The 22,817-nt window shown below is 34.8% G+C and overlaps 1 protein-coding gene across 1 annotated transcript in view; it reads left to right on the forward strand.

Annotated features, from left to right (window-relative positions):
• Positions 1–22,817, forward strand: part of MYRIP (myosin VIIA and Rab interacting protein) — a 587,347-nt gene that overhangs the window by 435,125 nt on the left and 129,405 nt on the right. The window contains exon 10 of the mRNA XM_053715758.1: positions 2,819–3,055. Within this exon, the coding sequence (XP_053571733.1) occupies positions 2,819–3,055 (237 nt within the window). The remainder of the gene's footprint in view (positions 1–2,818; positions 3,056–22,817) is intronic.

The following is a 22,817-nucleotide window of genomic DNA, read 5'->3' on the forward strand; positions in this document are numbered from 1 at the left end:
GGGCCAGAAAGATACGGCTACCTCTCTTTCTTTTTGGCTGAAGAGTATCATCCGTCTGGCATATGAAACTGTGGGACAGCAGCCTCCTGAAAGAATTACGGCTCATTCTACCATGGCTGTGGCTTCCTCATGGGCATTTAAAAACGATGCTTCTGTTGAACAGATTTGCAAGGCTGCAACTTGGTCGTCTCTTCACAATTTTTCCAAATTTTCCAAATTTGATACTTTTGCTTCTTCTGAAGCTGTTTTTGGGAGAAAGGTTCTTCAAGCAGTGGTGAAAAAGTGGTGGGTATATGGTGCGCAAATCTGCCCCTTGCAATACACACTAATCTGCTCCCATAAAGCAGATAATGCAAGAACTGGTACAAAGAAAAAGAGAGATGTGTGTATGCGCTAAACAGCTCTGGGGATGATGAATATTCTATAAATATATATTAGTATATTTAGAGATATGATTTATGAAGGTATATATTATGAAAACACTTTGTGTGGCAAAAAAATATAGTGTAGGTGTTACAGAGTCTATCTGTGCGACTGGTTTAAATCAAATATCCAAGCAACTAAAATGAATCAAATATCAAAGCAATATGTATATCAAAATAAAATTTATTTATCTTAATTAAAATAACAATGAAATATTGTCTACTGATACTGTGATAATATGACCGGTCATATATAGTAACAAACTCTATGCTAAAACATAAAAAATAAGCTAAAAATAGCTGACTATTTGTGCAGCTCGGTTTAAAATTATATTGGGATAGTAGCCCTATATGAAAGAGTAAATCCACCTATGGAATCTTGGCTTATATAACAGTGAAAGTTCCGTTTGGGAAAGAGGTAGATATCAAACTTTCTACCTAGGGATGAAGTATTATTATGTCTCCGTTATAGGAGTAAACAGGTGTTAAAAGTCCCGTATGGAGATTTTGATAGTTTCGTAATTGGCAGTTTCTGTGAAAATAAGTTGATACCTTCTTTTAGGAATAACCCACCGACAACCACGCTGCAGGACCGCTACACCTCTATGGTGCCTACCTGCTCTTTAGTCGAGCTGAATCCTCCGTCAAGGTATGGCACAGGTGTCTGGTGCGGATCACTCCAGCTGGTGACGTCAGGAACGCTGGATGCGTGTCGAATGTAGGTCCGGTCTCGATGAAAAAAAGCAGTGGTGCCTTCCGTTTAGGTTCCTGTCTTGTCCCTCCCTTTCATCCGTGTCCTGTAGCTTTGGTATTGTATCCCACAAGTAAGGATGAAATCCGTGGACTCGTCATATCTTGTAAAAGAAAAGGACATTTATGCTTACCTGATAAATGTATTTCTTTTACGATATGACGAGTCCATGGCCCACCCTGTCATTTCTAAGACCGGTATGTTCTTATTTTTATTAAACTTCAGTCACCTCTGCACCTTTGGCTTTTCCTTTCTCTTCCTAACTTCGGTCGAATGACTGGAGGGGGAGGGAAGGGAGGAGCTATATATACAGCTCTGCTGTGGTGCTCTTTGCCACTTCCTGCTAGTAGGAGGTTTAATCCCACAAGTAAGGATGAAATCCATGGACTCGTCATATTGTAAAAGAAATGCATTTATCAGGTAAGCATAAATTTCCTTTTTCATGCTGGGTTAGCACACATGAGAATATGCGATCAGGTTTGCGTGCAAATAGGTTTTTAGTCTTTATTTCCACATTTTATCTCCATAGACTTCTATGGGAAAATGCGTGAATGTGCACGTGATATTCTAAGTTCGGCTTTTACGCTCATTGGGTTATTGCGCAAGCGAAAATAGTTTACTTGAAACTCATAATATGAGCGCAACCTGACGCAGGCAAAAAGCTTATTTCTAGCGCAGTTAACACTCAAGTGAGAGCTTTAATTAGCGCTCCACTCATAATCTGGCCCATTATAGGTAAAGTCAGCTTCAGACCAGCACAGAACAGTACTACTGCTGGCACACGTTTGGTGATCCAATGACATGAGGCATATGTGTGTAAACACCAGTCACCAGCTCAGCATCTACTGAACATGCTTCATTTTGCTTTTCAACAAAAAAGTACAACAAGAATAAAGTCAATTTGATAATAGAAGTAAATTGAAAGGTCTCTTAAAGGGATAGTCTAGTGAAAATTAATTTTTCATGATTCAGATAGGGCATGCAATTTTAACCCCTTAATGACCAGCGACGTACACCATGTGTATTTTATATAGGGCTATTTTTGCAAACCTGCGGAAAGGAGGGTCTAACAGTGCCGTCTTGCTGCTCGTGGCAAGATCCGCACTATTGCACCCTGACAAACCCTTAATGACCAGTGACCTACAGTGTACGTCACAGTTGTTAATGGGGTTAAACATCTTTCCAATTTACTTTTATCATCAAATTGTTTTGTTCCTTTGCTATTCTTTGTTGAAAGCTAAAGCTTGGTAGGCTGATATGCTAATTTCTAAGCCCTTAAAGACCGCCTTTTATCTCAGTGCATTGTGACAGTTTTTTACAGCTAGGCAGTGCTAGTTCATGTGTGCCATATAGATAACATTGTCAGCACTTTTAATTGGCTAAAATGCATATATGTTAAAAGAACTGAAATAAAGGGTAGTTGGCAGAGGCTTAGATACAAGGTAATCACAGAGGTAAAAAGTATATTAATGTAACTGTGTTGGTTATGCAAAACTGGGGAATGGGTAATAAAGGGTTTATCTATCTTATAAAACAATAACAATTCTGAAGTAGACTGTCCCTTTAAAATTGCATGATTTATCCAAATCGTGAAAGTTTTCATGTCCCTTTAATATATATTTCTGATATTTGCATTTTGTTTAAGGGCTTCAGAGATCTGTCAGAAACAGATATGAGTAGTGGAGACCAACATCACGAACTAATGTCCGATAGCATTGAGCAAAAGCTTAAAACAAGGTTATGTGAATTAAGCGCAAAAATGAGTGACAAAGAAACGTCTTCTGGCGAGGAGCAAGATATAGAGCCCAGAATGGAAACCATGAACCAGGAGGTACTATCCTCTGAAGAAAATGGCAAATGTATGCAAGAAGAGTTAAAAAAGGTACTGTGGCATTTTTTAAAATACTTTCTATAACACAAACATTTTAGAATTTTAAAAATGTTTCGAAAATGTTAAATAAAGTTCAGTAATCTTTAACTTCTAGAGTTGCCAGGTGTCCACAGCAAAAATCCGGGACTACCTGTAAATGACTTGGCACAGGTGGTGGGTGGGATTACAAAATGGCTCCTCACTAAAGCTCAAGCAGGGACTGCACTCATTGGATTTAGATAAATTAATTCTTATTTATTATGTGGTAACATTTTGGGTTTCGCAGACCCCTTCCTCACACCCTTCCTCTGCGAACCCGAAACGTTACCACTTAATAAATAAGAATTGATTTATCTAAATCCAGTGAGTGCAGTCCTTGATTGACTTTTATATTGATAATCTGACTTTGCACCCTGGTTGAAGACCGGAATTGGGAGTGCAGATAACCAGCTTACCTCTATTACTGAAAACGTTCAAACAGAAATGTTTTTACCTTCCTTTGGCTGCCTGTAGCATACACAAAAAACAGAAACGTTACCCTAAGTGGCTACATGCAACACACAAAGGGCTAGATTACAAATGTTGTGCTAAATATAATTTTTTTCGCTAGTGAAAACATTGCTAGCATACTATAAATCCATATCCTAATAACCCCTAATATGCCATCCCCCAACATCGCATTAAATAAATAATACTATTAACCCCTAAACTGCCACCCCCCACATCCAAAGTATCTAAATAAACTATTAATCCCTAAACTGCCATCCTCCCACAACACAAAGTATCTAAATAAACTAATAAGCCTAAACCGACATCCTCCCACAACACAAAGTATCTAAATAAACTAATAAGCCTAAACCGCCATCCCCCACAACGCAAAGTATCTAAATAAACTAATAACCCTAAACCACCATCCTCCCACAGCACAAAGTATCTAAATAAACTAATAACCCTAAACCGCCATCCTCCCACAACACAAAGTATCTAAATAAACTATTAATCCCTAAACTGCCATCCTCCCACAACACAAAGTATCTAAATAAACTATTAATCCCTAAACTGCCATCCTCCCACAACACAAAGTATCTAAATAAACTATTAATCCCTAAACTGCCATCCTCCCACAACACAAAGTATCTAAATAAACTATTAACCCTAAACCGCCATCCCCCACAAAGCGAAGTATCTAAATAAACTATTAACCCTAAACCACCATCCCCCACAACACAAAGTATCTAAATAAACTAATAACCCTAAACTGCCATCCTCCCAAAACACAAAGTATCTAAATAAACTAATAACCATAAACCGCCATCCCCAACAACGCAAAGTATCTAAATAAACTATTAATCCCTAAACTGCCATCCTCCCACAACACAAAGTATCTAAATAAATTAATAACCCTAAACCGCCATCCCCCCACAAAGCGAACTATCTAAATAAACTATTAATCCTAAACCACCATCCCCCACAACACAAAGTATATAAATAAACTATTAACCCTAAACCAGCATCCCCCCCCCACAATGAAACCTATAAACTAATCTAAACCCACTAACATAACACCCCCTAACTTAACGCAAATTTTTTTAAAAACACTTAATATACTAAAAGGAATCCTAACTACCTTAAAATAAAAAAACTTACCTATAAATTAAATAACTCCTCATTTTAAATAAAAATAAAAAAATACCATTACTGAAAAAAAAATTCCTAGCATTACAAAAAATAAAAAACCTACCATTGCAAAAGAAAAATAAAATCCTAACATTACAAAAATGAAAAAACCTACCATTACTGGAAAAAAAATCCTAGAATTACAAAAAAAAAAAAACTACCATTACAAAATATAAAAAACAACATTACCAATAAAAAATAATAATAATTCTATTCTAATACCCCTTAAAAAAAAACACCGCAAAATAAAAAAAAAAAAACTATTCTATAAAAAAATAAATACCAAAGGGCATTTTGCAGGGCATTGCCCTAAAGCGATCTGCTCTTTTTCTTAAAAAAAAAACCCTTACATTACAATGCCCCACCCCCACAAAATAAAAAAACCTAACTAAAAAAAAAAATTAAATTACCCATTGCCCCGAAAAAAGGGCATTTGGATGAGCATTGCCCTTAAAAGGACATTCAGCTATTTTAAGTTTTTTTATAGATTAGGGTTTTTTTTTTTAAGAAAAAGAGCTGATCGCTTTAGAGCAATGCCCTACATAAGGTCCTTTATGGGCTATTGGTAGTTTATTTTTAGAATAGGGTTTTTTTTATTTTGGAGGTTTTTTTAAGGTGTTTTAGAATAGGATTAATTTTTTTATTTTTGGTAATTTCATTTTTTATTTTTTGTAATGGTAGTTTTTTTATCCTTTGAAATGTTAGGATTTTTTTTTCAGTAAAGGTATTTTAAAATGAATGTAGCTCGCTCCTGGTTTGGTCTGGTAGCGGGAGCGAGCTACATTCAGTTTAATGGCCTGATTGGGCGCGCTATAACAAGACAGCGTGCCCGCGATGCGTTTAGGAAAAAACAGACCCACTGAGTAGAGCGTTCTGCAAAATTAAACTTCTTAGGGGTGTTAGGTTAGGGAGTTTAGATGTTAATTTCTAGGTTTATGTTGTGGTGGAATGGCGGTTTAGGGGTTAATGGTTTATTTAGATACTTTTCATTGTGGGTGGATGATGGTTTAAGGGTTAATAGTTTATTTAGATCATTTGCATTATAGGGGGGGGCTGGATTAGGGGTTAATTGTATTATTTAGTGTTTGCTATGTGGGGGGATGGCGTTTTAGGGGGTGTTAGGATTTTTTTCAGTAAAGGCTTTTTAAACTGAATGTAGCTCGCTCCTGCTTTGGTCTGGTAGCGGGAGCGAGCTACATTCAGTTTAATGGCCTGATTGGGCGCGCTATAACAAGACAGCGTGCCCGCGATGCGTTTAGGAAAAAACAGACCCACTCAGTAGAGCGTTCTGCAAAATTAAACTTCATAATAAAATATCTCAGCAATAGTTTGTTGAAAAAAGTTGTTGCTAAGCTAATGTTACATAATTCTGCATTCTAATTAATTTTACAGGAAGTTTTTTTATTTTAAAGTAGTTAGGATTTTTTTTTAGTATATTTACATAACATAGTACATAATAACATAGTAGATAAGGTTGAAAAAAGACTGAAGTCCATCGAGTTCAACCTATACAAATCTAAAATACTTACAAAAAGCTCCAGCTTAAATAACCCCACTAAAAGGTGACCCATTTAATACTAGCAATCATATCCATGAATTTTGTTTATATACAGAAATGTATCCAGACTATTTTTAAATGTATCTAGGGTATTGGCATTCACTACCTCCTTTGGTAATGAGTTCCACAATTTTATTGCTCTTACAGTGAAAATACGTTTCCATTGCAGGAGATTAAATCTCCTTTCCTCCAACCTCAAATTGTGACCTCTTGTCAGAAACAATTTTCTTGGAATAAACAGAGCTTCCGCCATCTCTGAATATGGGCCTTGAATATATTTATATAAAGTAATCATGTCACCTCTCAAGCGCCTTTTTTCTAAAGAAAACAGACCCAGTTTGGCTAGCCTCTCCTTATAGGTTAAATTCTCAAATCCCCTTATTAGCTTTGTGGCCCTTCTCTGAACTTTTTCTAGTTCTGCAATATCTTTTTTTGCGATCGGTCCCCAGAACTGCACTCCATACTCAAGGTGAGGTCTTACTAGGGCTTTATATAGTGACGTGACAGAATTATGCTTTCCTCCCTTTAATCAATGCCTCTTTTAATACATGCTAGTATCTTATTAGCCTTTGAAGCCGCAGGCCTGCATTGTGCACCCATCTTTAGCTTGTTATCTATTACTACTCCCAAATCCCTTTCCTCCTCTGTTTGGCTAAGTGTTGTTCCATTTAAAAAATATGTTGTCTGCTTATTTTTACATCCAAAATGTAGAACCTTGCATTTTTCCGTATTAAATCTCATTTTCCATTTACTTGCCCATAGTTCGAATTTTTACAGATCCCTGTCTGCTCTGACCTAATGACCTTACTTAACTTAGTATCATCTGCAAAAATAGAGATGTTGCTATTTAATCCTTGCTTCAAGTCATTTATAAAAATATTAAAAAGAACAGGGCCCAATACTGATCCCTGGGGGACTCCACTGATTACCTTTGTCCAATCTGAGTATGATCCATTTACTACTACTCTTTGCTCCCTATCTTTTATCTAGTTATTTATCCATGAGCTAACATTTTTAGCTATTCCCTGTCCCTTAATTTTGTGCATTAATCTCTCATGTGGCACTGTATCAATTGCCTTTGCAAAATCTAAGTATATCACATCAACTGATTCCCCTTTATCTATATTTTTACTTACTTCCTTGTAGAATCTAATTAGATTAGTTTGACATGATCTATTTCTCCTAAAACCATGCTGATTAGAACTCATTATCTTGTTTACACGTATATGCTAATCAATATAATGCCTTATAATCCCTTCAAATATCTTCCCCACTATTGATGTCAGACTAACTGGTCTATAGCTTCCTGGATCATCCCTGCTTCCCTTTTTGAAGAGTGGCACCACATCAGCTTTACGCCAGTCCTGGGGTACCATGCCTGAGGATAATGAGTCTTGAAAAATTAAGAGTAGAGGTTTGTCTATAACAGTGCTAAATTCCCTTAACACCCTTGGGTGTATTCCATCTGGGCCTCGAGTTTTATTTCCCAGTTTTTTCCTGATATCCTCTAAACATTACCCAGTTAATGGTATGGACTGGCATGTTCTATTTTGTTCCAAAGTATCATCCAATGGTTCCTCTCTTGTGTATACTGAAGAAAAAAACTGGTTTAGTACCTCAGCCTTCTCCCTGTCATTATTTATCATGCTACCCTCCACGCATTTTAATGTACCTACATTATCCTTCTTAGATTTTTTGCTATTTATGTACTTAAAGAACCTTTTGGGGTTAGACTTAGAATCCTTTGCAATTAATTTTTCATTTTCAATTTTGGCTAATTTGATTGCTGTACTATATTCTTTGAATAATTTAAATGCCCTACGTTGTTTCCTAATTTCTCTTAACACATTTTTATTTATCCACAATGGCTTTGATTTTTGATTTTGATTTTTATATCCATATGGTATTTGTTGATATGTATATTTATTTAACAAAGTTTTAAATGTTATCTATTTATCCTCTGTATTTTTATTAGAGAATACATTGTCCCAGCTTATATTATTTAATGATTTCCTTAAATCATTGAATTTTGCTTTTTTGAAGTTAAGAGCACCCATGTCATTCAGGTGCAATCCATCCTTACTGTACAAATTGTACCCTAATAAAAATCAGCCCAGTGCTCTAAAAAGTCAAACCCCTCATTTTTACACCATGTTTTTAACCATGAATTAACAGACCTTAGCTCCTTCTGCTTTACTGAGTTAGCTCACGGCACTGGTAATATCTCAGAAAATATTACTTTGGAGGTCCTTGCTTTAAGCTTGCTACCTAACTCCCTGAAGTCATTTTTTAGGACTCTCCATCTCCCGCCAATTCCTTCATTAGTACCAATATGCACCATGACTGCAGGATCAGACCCACATCCCTCTAACAATCTATCAATACGCTCCACAATATGCCTAACACGAGACCCTGGAAGACAGCAAACTGTTCTATTTAAAGGGTCTGGCTGACAAATTACCCTATTAACCTTCCTAATAATACCTACCACCAACATCTGTCTCTGGCCCTGACTTGTATGCCCCTCTTCCATGACTGAAGGACTGCCCACCATAGTATGCTGCTCTTCCACAACTAAAGGACTGTTCACTATACTAGGGAACACAGACCTCTCAGACACTGCCACCCCTGAACTGATATCCCCAACATCTTCACTTAATCTGGCAAATCTGTTGGGGTGTACCAGCTCAGAACTGGCCTGTCTCTTCCACTTACCTTTACTTCGCCCTCTAACTGTGACCCAGCTACATCCTGGAGTTTCCTCATCTGAATCATCCCCATTCCTACTGCTGGAACCATTAACAACCAGCTCAGTCCTATCCATTTCCCTTTCAGTGTCTGAATTTCATGCAGTGTTGCAATTCATTCCTCCAGATCTCCAATACGAGTTTCTAAAGAGACAATATGCTCACATGTGCCACAAACATATAATCCCAGCAGCGACTGCTCCAGTGATGCAAACATGTGGCAAGCTGTACACTGAATGAGATTCTCACACATTCTTAATAAAAGGTTTAACTTAAAAATATAAAATTATTATTATATAATTATATTTAGGGATATTTTAATTTGAGTTAAATTAGGGGTTTTAGGTTAGGAGTTTTGATTTTAATTTCTAGGTTTACGTTGTGGTGGGATGGCGGTTTAGCGGCTAATAGTTTATTTAGATACTTTCGTTGTGGGGGGGTGGTGGTTTAAGGGTTAATAGTTTATTTGGATAATTTGCATTATAGGGGGAGGCCGGATTAGGGGTTAATGGTATTATTTAGTGTTTGCTATGTGGGGGGATGGCGGTTTAGGGGTTAATACTGTAGTTTATGGGTGTATGCATACTTTTTAATATATTTTTGTTGTGTTTTGTGCACACTCAGAGGACTTTAAAATACTGGACATTTAAGTGTCCAGTAATTTTGCACCAATTTTAAAGTACACCCGGCTGAAATACCAGCCTTTTTGGTTTAATACTGGACACGTGGCAACTCTATGGCTCATACATTACTTTGCATTGTCTTGTAGCCTTCTCTGGCAGCCATTATATGAATTATTCTACTACCTTATTAAAAGATAAATATATTAAATAGGTGCAAGTGAAGCAGAAATACAACAAACCTAAAAATAGCTAAAGGAATGCCTTTTGTATTTGGCCCTTCAAAAAATTACTAGAAGTTTGCACTCAAATTGAAAAGCTTAATTTGCTCACAATATAAAAAACAACTCCCAGTTGCATGATAAACACCATTTTATGAAACATTTATCACCAAACCTGTGACATAATCTCAAACAATGCTATAAATGCAAAGGCAATTCCTGCTTAAATCATGCTAATAAAATGTTATAGGCAAAGTTACTTTGGCAGGTTCTCTGTAAATTTCTAAGCAGCTGCTTTTTAACCCATTAGCTTCCAGATATGGTTGCAGCACATTGATTTGCAACCCTCATTATAAGATGGATAGTGTTGATAAGGGCTGTACAACTGTATTTATTTAACACCTTGCATGCCAGTTTGCTGCACCTTTCTAACACTAACACTAAACTAAAATTGGGGAAACATTCTGTTATAACATATACTGCAATAACCTTCTCCATCTCCCTAATCACTACTTCCCAGAAAGGTTGAAGAAGGGGGCAAGTCCACCATATATGTCCTTTTGTTTAATTTCTATGGTGATTAGGAATCATGTTAAAGGCAGACAGATAGTAACCGATGTATTTATTATTTAGCCAACATAGCTGCTGTTTTTAGTAAGACAATATCATTCTGTGGTCATATTTAGCAAACCTACCAAAATACATATCACATTTGAAAGGCAGAACATTCCTTAATTCTCTTTTTTGTGGGTATAACTGTTAAATATCTCCTCAGCTATGTCTTCAAATCAGAAACCTCACATGTATAGTTTAGGTGTAAGGTAGAGGCAAGGTGAGGTATTTTGCCCTTACAAATTCAAGCAAGCATGATGACTGAAATGGAATGATGTTCCCCTTTTCATGACAACATTTACTTACCTAGGAATCCTATATTTAACAAAATAAATTCAAAATATGTAATCTCTGAGTTATTTCCCCTAGTCAAATAGGATGATATTCCTGGAGTCATTCTGAAGTAATAGATGACTTCAGACTAGTCATCAGAAGCCATCCTGAAATCTGCCCACAGGCCAAAATATTTAAATGAGATGACTCTAGAGTCATTCACTGGCTGTTCATGCTTATGAAGTAATCAGTAAAGTAATCGGCTAATCATTCTGTCATCACCCAGAATTGTTTTACCTTAGCTGATGACTTTACAAGCCTGATAATATCTGATGATTTGCAAAAAGTAGTTTGATTATCATCAAATAACTCCAGGATGGTCTCTAAAGTAATCCTGTTTGTCTAGAGTGGGTGAGCTCCAGGTTTAATTTTCAGATATTTAAGTTTTATAATCAGGCTATTTTAGCACTTGATATCTGTGGCAGACTTCTATGTGCTCATTTTTAACTTAGAAACCAATGGCACTACTTATTTTTCTTAAAGGACAAGCTCCTAAACATGTGTGTGTGCGCAACCTTTATTTTTAATGCCATTGTAGTTGGCGCTTAAAGGTACTGTGTACCAAGGAATAGAAATTTCACATTCCAGTATTTATACTGAACATGATACCCCTTTAAGCACTCAGGTCCCTCATGTGTATGGAGTGTTTCAACGTGAGAACAATCTTTATTTCATCCAATTAAAAATGGCTAAAACCATATTAAAATGAACTGCAGCAAATAATAAATGTGTTCTATATTTTTGTATCTTATGCTGGATTCTGCCTTTGATAAATGTGCAGGACTTGGTAATAGTATTTCTTGTTGAAATTATATCCAAGATATTCGACCTACTGAATTTTAATATCATTCTTTATTTCATACAGATCAAATTATTCTGCCTTTTACAACTGTGCAGTAATAATTAGTCATTTCTTTCGTAAAATAAGGAGAGTCCATAGTTGTCCATAACATGTGGGATATTCTTCCCGCCACCAGTAAATATTTCCCACATAATTTGGACACTTATGGACTATTCTCATCACGAAAGAAAGAAATGTATTGTTAAGTATAAATTCTGTTTGATCATGTATTACAACATGGTTACAAAGTGGCAGCAGTCTATTCTGCTTATTTAATCTCATCAGTATTTAAAAGTTTCTTGCCTGCAAAGTATCATATTGTTAACTGCTTTTGCCATCTAATTATATATATATATATATATATATATATATATATATATATATATAGTTATATAGAGCAATCCAGTACTTACAAATCACTCTGTATTAAAGGGATCCTAAACCCATTTTTTTCTTTCATGATTCAGATAGGGCATGAAATTTTAAGCAACTTTCTAATTTACTCCTATTATCAAATTGTCTTCATTCTCTTGGTATCTTTATTTGAAATGCAAGAATGTAAGTTTAGATGCCGGCCCATTTTTGGTGAACAACCTGGGTTGTCCTTGCAGATTGGTGGATAAATTCATCAACTAATAAAAAAGTGCTGTCCAAAGTCTGAACCCAAAAAAAGCTTAGATGCCTTCTTATTCAAATAAAGATAGCAAGAGAACGAAGATGCCGGCCCATTTTTGGTGAACAACCTGGGTTGTCCTTGCAGATTGGTGGATAAATTCATCAACTAATAAAAAAGTGCTGTCCAAAGTCTGAACCCAAAAAAAGCTTAGATGCCTTCTTATTCAAATAAAGATAGCAAGAGAACGAAGAAAAATTGATAATAGGAGTAAATTAGAAAGTTGCTTAAAATGTCATGCTCTATCTGAATCACAAAAGAAAAAATTTGGGTTCAGTGTCCCTTTAAGCAGCATTCTAATTTACTACTGTTATCAAATGTTCTTTGTTCTCTTGCTATCTTTATTTAAAAAGCAGGAATGTAAAGCTTAGGAGCCGGCCCATTTTAGGTTCAGCACCCTGGATAGCGCTTGCTTATTGTTGGCTACATTTAGCCACCAATAAGCAAGCATAACCCATGTTCTGAACCAGAAATGGGCCGGCTCCTAAGCTTTACAGTCCTGCTTTTAATAAAGATAGAAAGAGAACGAAGAAAAATTGATAATAGGAGTAAATTAGAAAGTTGCTTAAAATGTCATGCTCTATCTGAATCATTAAAGATAAATGGGTTTAGCATCCCTTATAGAAACTTTAATACTTAGTTAATGCTAAATCTTCTTATCAAATCACTGTTAGTAAACAGTATATGTATAATAATGTTGCATAGAGTCACTCTGTCCAAATTATTTAACAGTGATTCCATTCCTCCTATTCCAATGCCCTTCCAGGTCCTCCGTGCTCAGAATAAGTACTGGCTTTGTAAATATATTAAGTATATGTTCTTTGTGCTCATGTGAAATTCAAGATTACACAGTATATAGTGCTAATAGTAAGCAAGCACTAAACATCCAAAAAACAGTTAAAACCTCAAAACTGTGTATATAAAGCAATATGAAACAACAAAGTATTTTGGATGTGCCTTAGTGTCTCTCCAAGAGAATACAATGGGGGATATCTATCAAGTCATCAACCACAAATATGTCAGAATTCCACAGCGTAATTGTTGCAAGCTTGATTTGACCTAGTTATCAAAGCCTACAGACCGAAAAAAGTTGAAATTTGCCATAGAAATCAATGGGAGTCTGAAAGCAGCGAAAGCTTATGTTCGATGCTGCCAGATATCCCATTGATTTATATGCTTGAAAACAAGTAACGTTTACACCTAACACCCTAACATAAACCCTGAGTCTAAACACCCCTAATTTGCCACCCCCAACATCACCGCCACCTACATTGGGCTCCATGTACGAAGCAGCGAAAGCTGCTCCGGAGCCTTTGCGGGGCAGGTTCGCATATGGGTGCCTGCTTCCCGCAGTGTAAGAAGCAGTGGTCATTAGACCGCTGCTTCCTACAACCTACGCCACTTCTTAGGTGGCGAAGCAAAATCACAGAGAGCACACTCGCTCTCGATGATTGACAGCCCCTTCAGTCGCGTGATTGGTCGCGCGATTGAAGGGGCGGGCATTACACACTCCGATGAGTGTGTAATGGTACATACGGGCAAGCGGATCAATAGATCCGCTGCCCGTGTGTAGCGGAGGCGGGCGGACAGCTTCGCGAGTTAAGAAGCTGTCCGCCGCCTCTAAATACATGGCGCCCATAATGTTATTAACCCCTATCCCACCACTCCCGGACACCGCCGCCACCTAAATAAAGTTATTAACCCCTATCCTGCCGCTCCCAGACCCCACCACCACTAAATAAATGTATTAACCCCTAAACCTCTGGCCTTCCACATCATTACCACTAACTAAATCTATTAACCCCTAAACTGCCAGCCCCCTCATCGCCATAAACTAAATTAAGCTATTAACCCCTAAACCTAACAAGCCGCTAACTTTAAATTAAAATTACAACATCCCTATCTTATAATAAATTTAAACTTACCTGTAGAATTAAAATAAACTATTTTAAACTATTAATTAACCTACCCTAACTATTATACTACAATTAAATTAAACTACCAAATAAATTAACTAAATTACATATTAAAAAACCCTAACCCTACTCAAATTTCTTAAATCTACTATTAAACATTATTAAAAATTACTAAATTACCAAAAAAATAAACGCTAAGTTACAAAAAATAAAAAGCACTAAATTATCCAAAGAAAAAAATGCATTTTAAAAAATAAAAAAGAATTACACCTAATCTAATAGCCCTATCAAAATAAAAAAGCACCTCCCAAATAAAAAAAACACCCTAGCCTAAAATAAACTACCAATGGCCCTTAAAAGGGCCTTTTTTGGGGCATTGCCCCAAAGAAATCCGCTCTTTTACCTGTAATAAAAAATACAAACACCCACCAACAGTAAAACCCACCATCCATCCAACCAACCCCCCCCCCCCCCCAAATAAAAAACCTATCTAAAATAACTTAAGCTCCCCATTGCCCTGAATACAGCATTTGTATGGGCATTGCCCTTAAAAGGGCGTTTAGCAACTTTACCGCCCAAACTCTAATCTAAAAATAAAACCCACCCAAAAAACCCTTAAAAAAACCTAACACTAACCCCCCGACGATTCACTTACAGTTATTGAAGTCCTGCTTGAAGTATCCATCCAGCCGGCAAGAAGTCTTCATCTAGACGGCCTCTTCCATCTTCATCCAACAGGCAAAGCCCTCATCCAGGCGGAAATAAGTCTTCATCCAGACAGCATCTTCTATCTTCATCCATCCGGCGCGGAGCGGGTCCATCCTGAAGACATCTGGCGTGGAGCTCCTCTTCATATGGTCCCCGCCGTAAACTGGAACTTCAATGCAAGTGATGTCATCCAAGATGGCGTCCCTTACATTCCTATTGATTGAAAGGTTCCAATAAGCCAATAGGATTAAAGCTGCTAAATTCCTATTGGCTATTCAAATCAACCAATAGGATTTGAGCAGCTCTCATCCTATTGGCTGTTAATAACTTTATTTATGTGGCGGTGGGGTCCGGGAGCAGTGGGATAGGGGTTAATAACTTTATTTAGGTGGCGGCGGGGTCTGGGAGTGGCGGGATAGGGGTTAAACATTTTAGTATAGTGGTGGCGTTTAGTGACAGGGTATAAATAAAGTTGGTAAAAAGCCGAATAGACGCTACAACAGTCTGATGCTCATTGCTCCGTACTTGGTGCAAGTCTTTTTGACAGCTTTCTTTTTAGAAATATGGAGATCGTATTCAGGTCCGCGGCCGCGATATTAGGCGAGCATATTGGTACTGGCGAATGCAGCATAGTTGAGGCTTTGATAAATGTCCCCCAATTTCTAAAAATGCAGTGGTACTAAATTCAATCTATAAGTTTATGTTGATGTATTTAGAATATAGTTTTAAAAAAGGAAAAATGATTCAATCACATTTTTTTCAAAAACAAAAAGGAAAAATACAAAAAATATAATAAATGGAAAACTTTACTTATAGTTAATAATAAATTCATATAAAATACATTTGACAATAGATAGAAAATTACTCCTGATTACAATTAATAACAATTAGATACCTCTAAAAACAGTGAATTACAATTACTTAAAAAGTAGTCTTTGTAGTTGTATTTTAAATTTAAAAAAATGGATCCGTTTCAACTTTATAATAATCCCCTTACTAACAATTTGTTACCATCATCAATGTTTGAAATCGTGCCCGGGACTTTTTTACTGATTCTCAATCTCGTTTTTTACTGATTCTTAATCTCGTTATCCGATAGCAAGTAAGATGGATTTGTAAGACGATGTCTTTAAGTTGGAGGCAGATGCAATGTTATTAGCAATTACTGGTAAAAGCCGTTTGTTCTCATTCAGAAATATTCTGCTGTGTGCCTGGTATATTATTTGGTACGTCCTTAAGCCCGGATAAATACACCCTCCTCTCTCCTTGGTTTGGTGTGTGTTGCGGTTTTCTGCTAGGTAGATTCAGCAGACTCTCCCCCGCAACACTAGCTATTTATTCAAGGTTTCCATATATGCATATGGTGTGTGTGTGTGTATATATATATATATATATATATATATATACTGTATATATACAGGGATAAACTTTTCTTTCATATGCAGATTTACCATCAAATATGCCTCTTTGCTGATGAGTTAATGTAAAAGTTAATAATTTATTACAATTAGCACTTTATAATTAAAAAGGTAGTTTAAAGGGTCATGAAACCCATATTTTTTATTTCATGAATTAGAAAGAGCATACAATTTTAATCAACTTTCCAGTTTACTTCTATTATTTAATTTGCTTAATTCTCTTGCTATCCTTTGTTGAAAAGCATATCTAAATGTAACTTACTGATTGGTGACTGCACATAGATGCCTCATGTGATTGGCTCACCCATATGCATTGCTATTTCTGCAACAAAGGATGTCTGAGAGATGCAGCAAATTAAATAATAGAAGGAAATTTAAATATTGTTTAAAATGCACACTCTTTCCAAATCATGAAAGAAAAAAAATGTGGGTTTCATGTCTCTTTAATGCAAACAGAAAGTTATTAACAGAACTTTTGCCATAGAAAAATACCATTATTCCAGGATCTTGACTTTACCATTTTTGTTTGAAAAATATATACAAAATGTTCATTTTACATTTTTAAAAAGATTTTAAAATGCAGGTCTATAAAGCCAAAGATGAACCAGAATTTATACCTATGTGTGTAAAATCCATTTTTTTATGACTTCCTAAATAAACAGCATTTGAACAAATGTAAATTAATAAAATAGTTAACCATAGTTTTGTATCCATCTTTTTCATTTGTTCCATATCAAAGTATCTGTTATTAAACATGTGATATATAGTGTGTGTGTATATATATATATATATATATATATATATATATATATATATATATATATATATATATATATGTATATATATGTATATATATATATTGTGTGAGAATATTTTAAATAAGTAAATAACATGATAACGAAATACTCTAAATAGTGTTTAGATCCTGTTTAAAATTCTTGTGTCACTGTGTAAAACCTATTTATATTTTCAGTATGTCTGTATAGAGTTGCTTGTTGTTTTTTGTAGCCAAAATTTTTCATTGTTTCATCTAAAAGAAGACATTACAAAATATGTTATAGTTTTTCAGACATTTTCTTGATCAGTTGCACACAATCAATACTACTGAGGGCGTTAACAGTAGGGATGGGCGAATGTGTTTATATTCTAATTAGAATGTTAGAACGAATATCATTGCAGAAATTAGATTTACATAATTGAATGTTGATAAGAACTAATATTCTTAAAAAATCTATAATTGAATGCTATTTACAGTTTTTGAATGTCACTTTCAAATTTGAATGTTCATAATTAGATTGAATGTCCACATTCAAAATTTTCACTGTAACATTCGATTTAACAAATACTATTCAGAAGTTCAATAGTTCATGTGGGAGGGAATTTAGTAAATTGATACATAATAGATACAAATATATCAATTTGAATGTTTCTATTTTGAATATTGCATAATATGAATATTACATTTAAAGAAAGCATTAAAAAATACTATTACAAATATATAATTTTTTGAATTCTAATATTGCATAATTTGAATCAAATTATTAGAAAAATTTCAATGGAATATTACATTTAAAGAAAATATTAGAAATACTATTATATTAAACAAATGTTAGAGTGTTGTATAAACATTCAAAATTTGAAACGAACAAACTATTGTGTTAAAATTTGTTTAATTTTTGGGATGCTAAGGCACAATTAGCGCTAATATTTTTTAGCTCCACTTGTAATTTAGGCCATAGCTATGTGAGGATAGATTATAATAAAGGCTAAATAACATGGCAGCCACCAAATCCCTACCTCATTCTTTTAATGCCAACTGTGCATGCAGAGAACATTACCAAAACACTTATATGTGAGACATGTTGGCATGTTGAAAGCCATCTATAATGTCTCCATCTATAAACGTGAAAAGGTCTGTTGTGTAAAAAAATAAATAAAATTACAACCTTAAAGGGACATTTCAGTCCACAGTGGAGGAATTTATATATTTATTTACTTACTATTTTATTATTAGTACTGCTTAGGTCCGCTGGGCTAATAATAATAAAAAAATTGATTTAGTTGTTTTTTGGGATGTTGGGGTGGAGATCAAAATTGCATGGGGTGGGGGGGGGGGGCCCAAGAAAATTTTTGCCCAGGGTCCAATCAATATAAAAGACGGCCCTGTTTAGTGTAAGCATTTTTCTCTGCACGTGCATGTGAAGCATAACAAGATATTCTCGGTGGACCATTATTTTAAATACTGCAGTTGCTCAGAGCATTAGTGGGGCTTGTATCATGTCAGCAATTAACAAATTGAGTCTTTACCAGATAGTACAAGCAACTAGGGCTCTCTGAGCAAGTGCTGTGTATAAAATGCTAGTGCACGGTGCATACTTAAATACACTTATGAAACAGCTATGACTTTTACTAGAACCATTTTTGCTAATGCATGTATATTACAAAAATGCTTCTATTGAACACTGAAATGTATCCATGTGGATTCCAATTTTGACTGGAATGTCCCTTTAAACAGCCATCTAATGTGGCATACAGAAGAAATAGGAAAGCTTTGTGTGATCTCACACAATAATAATTAATAATTGAATGACAACATATTTCACTATAAGTTTAATTAACAAATCAGAATAGTTGTTGACTCACAATTTTACAAAGTCACTTCTCTTTTCTGAATGGATGCTAAATATTAACATATTTTCCACTTCATCATACATGAACCATTAAATACCGTAGAATTATATCATTAAGACGTACATAATAAAAAGACAATGCAATAACACTTACTCTAAATTTCAAATAAGCAGTATTTTTTTTTCTCACAAATTTATTTTGCTTCCTCATTTGCTGGCTCCATGTATCATGTGATAGCCATCAACCAATCACAGACTAGTATACGTATACATTGAGGCGCTATGCACATGCCCAGTAGTAGCTGGTGCCTCAGAAAATGTGCAAGATTTGATAATAAAAGTCAAATGGAAAGTCTCTTAAAACTGTATGCTCTATCTTAATCATGAAAGTTTAATTTTGACTTTAGTATATAATCTCAATTTGACAAAAGAAAATCTAATTATAAATATATTTTTAAAAAACTATTGCTTTAACGTGCATATAAACTATGTATGTAGCAATGAACGCATAACTCAAGAATTTCCACATCTCATGTTCATTATATAATGAATTGCATGGGTAAAACAATATGATCTGTTTGCAACTCTTTTTTTTTTTTTTTTGGTCTAAAGCTTTTTTTTTTTTACCTATGTTTTTATTCATGCATGCATAAGTAAATAGCAATAATTGGAATGCTTGTTATATCACTTGGTATTTAGCTTTCAATGTCCATAATTTAAACAGCAAGACATCTAAATGTCTATAAATGCTCAAATCATCTGTCAATTTTTATTTTTAATTAAAGGCAAAGTCTACTTAAAATGTTGTATTGTTTAAAAAGATAGATAATCCCTTTATTACCCATTCCCCAGTTTTTCTTAACTAAAACCATTATATTAATACACTTTTTACCTCTGGGATTACCTTGTATCTAAACCTCTGCAGACTCCCCCTTTATATCAGTGCTATTTACAAACTTGCATTATTTCAGTGCTGACTCCTCCATAACTCCGTAGGAGTGACCACAATGTTATCTATATAGAACACATGAACTAGCATGTATAAATGTGAAAAACTGTAAAATTCACTGAGATAAGAGGCGGCCTTCAAAGGCTTAGAAATCAGCATATGAGTTTACCTAGGTTTCGCTTTCAACAAAGAATACCAAGAGAACAAAGCAAACTTGATCATAAAACTGGAAAGTTGTTTAAAATTGCATGCCCTATCTGAATCATGAAACTTTAATTTTGACTTTACTGTCCCTTTAATTATGTTTTCACAGAAATAATTACTTTTCATGAGTGTTTCTTGATTGTGTTTCTGATAAGAAAAAGCTGTTATTTGAATTACTTGCAAACTCAATTATACTTCAGAATAAATTGTGAATTAATGTGGATGTTTCATGTTTTATTAAACATATATGTATTTAGAAATATGTTTTTTTATTACAATGCATTCATTTTGCTGGGATACAGAGGATTTACAATGCACCCTGTTTCCAGGAAATACATTTGCATATGGAAGAATACTATTTTTTTTCTTAAGATAAAATTATTCACAAATTTTTGTGCTATAGTTCCATAATGTTCAGGGGTGGAGTTTTAAAATATTTAGAATATGAATAATTTTAAATATAGCTATATGCCAAAACCCCTGATTGACACTTAAAAATTGAGTGACTGTTCTTGTTGGTTCTGAAAATTGATATAAAATTGAGAACACCTGCAATAGAATCTGTAGTATAATTATTATTGTTTTATCATTATATTCTTTCACTTAGTCTATCTAGTCAACGGCTACAACACCAATTAATGACATCATTGTGCAAGAAAATGTCCTATTTAGCTTGTGTAGTTTTGACCTCCTTATCTGTGACATTGCAATCCATTAGTATGAGTGTCTGATTTAGATGCAATTGGCAAATTACATATTATGGTACATACTTAAAATACAGTTTCTAGTTTTCTTGTGGATACATATGCAAATTAATAAGAAATAGGATTTTCAATAGATGCTTATAGGTGGTTTTTAGAAAACTTACATGGAAGCAACATATAAGTTGCCAAAGCAATTAAAACACGAAAGTTTGTAAGTTTTTTTTTTTATTAATATCAAATAACGACAGGTTTGCAGTTAACAATTTCCTATTTATCTGCATTATTGTATGATTAATGAATAAATGAAAGAATTAATTAAATTTGTAATCATACATGAATATTCACGTTTACATTTTGGTTGTAAAATGTGGTTTAAGCAATAGCATTAAAATATACTTTAATAATAATGTATGCTCTTTTCCCAGACCAATATTTTTAAAAAGCCCTTACCGTCTTGATCCTTTGCCTATCTTTACACAGTAGAGCCAATCAGAAGAAGCTCATCTATGCCTCTTGTCATTGGCTTACTTGATCTGTACAAATACTTGATCTATACAAATAAATTCCATTCCATGTCCCTATTCATTCATTTTGGATACATACACCTAGATTTAGAGTTCTGCATTAGCCTTAAAAAGCAGCGTTAAGGGGTCCTAACGCTGCTTTTTAACGCCCGCTGGTATTACGAGTCAGGGAGGTAGAGGGTCACCGCTCACTTTTCTTCCGTGACTTTTGGCTACCGCAAATCCCCTTACGTCAATTGCGTATCCTATCTTTTCTATGGGATTTGCCTAACGCCAGTATGACGAGTCTTGGAAGAAGTGAGCGGTACAGCCTCTACCGCCAAGACTCCTACCGCCTAAAAAAGTCAGTAGTTAAGAGTTTTATGGGCTAACACCGGAACATAAAGCTCTTAACTACCGTGCTACAAAGTACACTAACACCCATAAACTACCTATGAACCCCTAAACCGAGGCCCCCCCCACATCGCAAACACTAAAATAAAATTATTTAACCCCTAATCTGCCGACCAGACACTGCCGCCACCTACATTATACCTATGAACCCCTAATCTTCTGCCCCTAACATCGCCGACACCTACATTATATTTATTAACCCCTAATCTGCCCCCCCAACATCGCCGCCACCTACCTACACTTATTAACCCCTAATCTGCCGACTGGACATCGCCGCCACTATAATAAATGTATTAACCCCTAAACCGCCACACTCCTGCCTCGCAAACACTATAATAAATTTTATTAACCCCTAATCTGCCCTCCCTAACATTGCCGCCACCTACCTACAATTATTAACCCCTAATCTGCCGCCCCAACGTCGCCGCTACTATAATAAAGTCATTAACCACTAAACCTAAGTCTAACCCTAACACCCCCCTAACTTAAATATAATTTAAATAAAACGAACTAAAATTACTATAATTAAATAAATTATTCCTATTTAAAAATAAATACTTACCTATAAAATAAACCCTAATATAGCTACAATATAACTAATAGTTACATTGTATCTATTTTAGGATTTATATTTATTTTACAGGCATTTATATTTATTTTACTTTGTATTTATTTTAACTTGGTACAATAGCTATTAAATAGTTAATAACTATTTAATAGCTACCTAGTTAAAATAATTACAAAATTACCTGTAAAATAAATCCTAACTTAAGTTACAAATACACCTAACACTACACTATCAATAAATTATTTAAATAAATTACCTACAATGATCTAAACTAAAATACAATTAAATAAACTAAACTATAGTACAAAAAAACACACTAAATTACAAAAAATAAAAAAATATTACAAGAATTTTAATCTAATTACATCTAATCTAAGCCCCCTAATAAAATAAAAAGCCCCCCAAAATAAGAAAATTACCTACCCTATACTAAATTACAAAAGTAATCAGCTCTTTTACCAGCCCTTAAAAGGGCTTT

Source organism: Bombina bombina, chromosome 5 (genome assembly GCF_027579735.1).
Source record: "Bombina bombina isolate aBomBom1 chromosome 5, aBomBom1.pri, whole genome shotgun sequence".
NCBI lineage: Eukaryota > Metazoa > Chordata > Amphibia > Anura > Bombinatoridae > Bombina > Bombina bombina.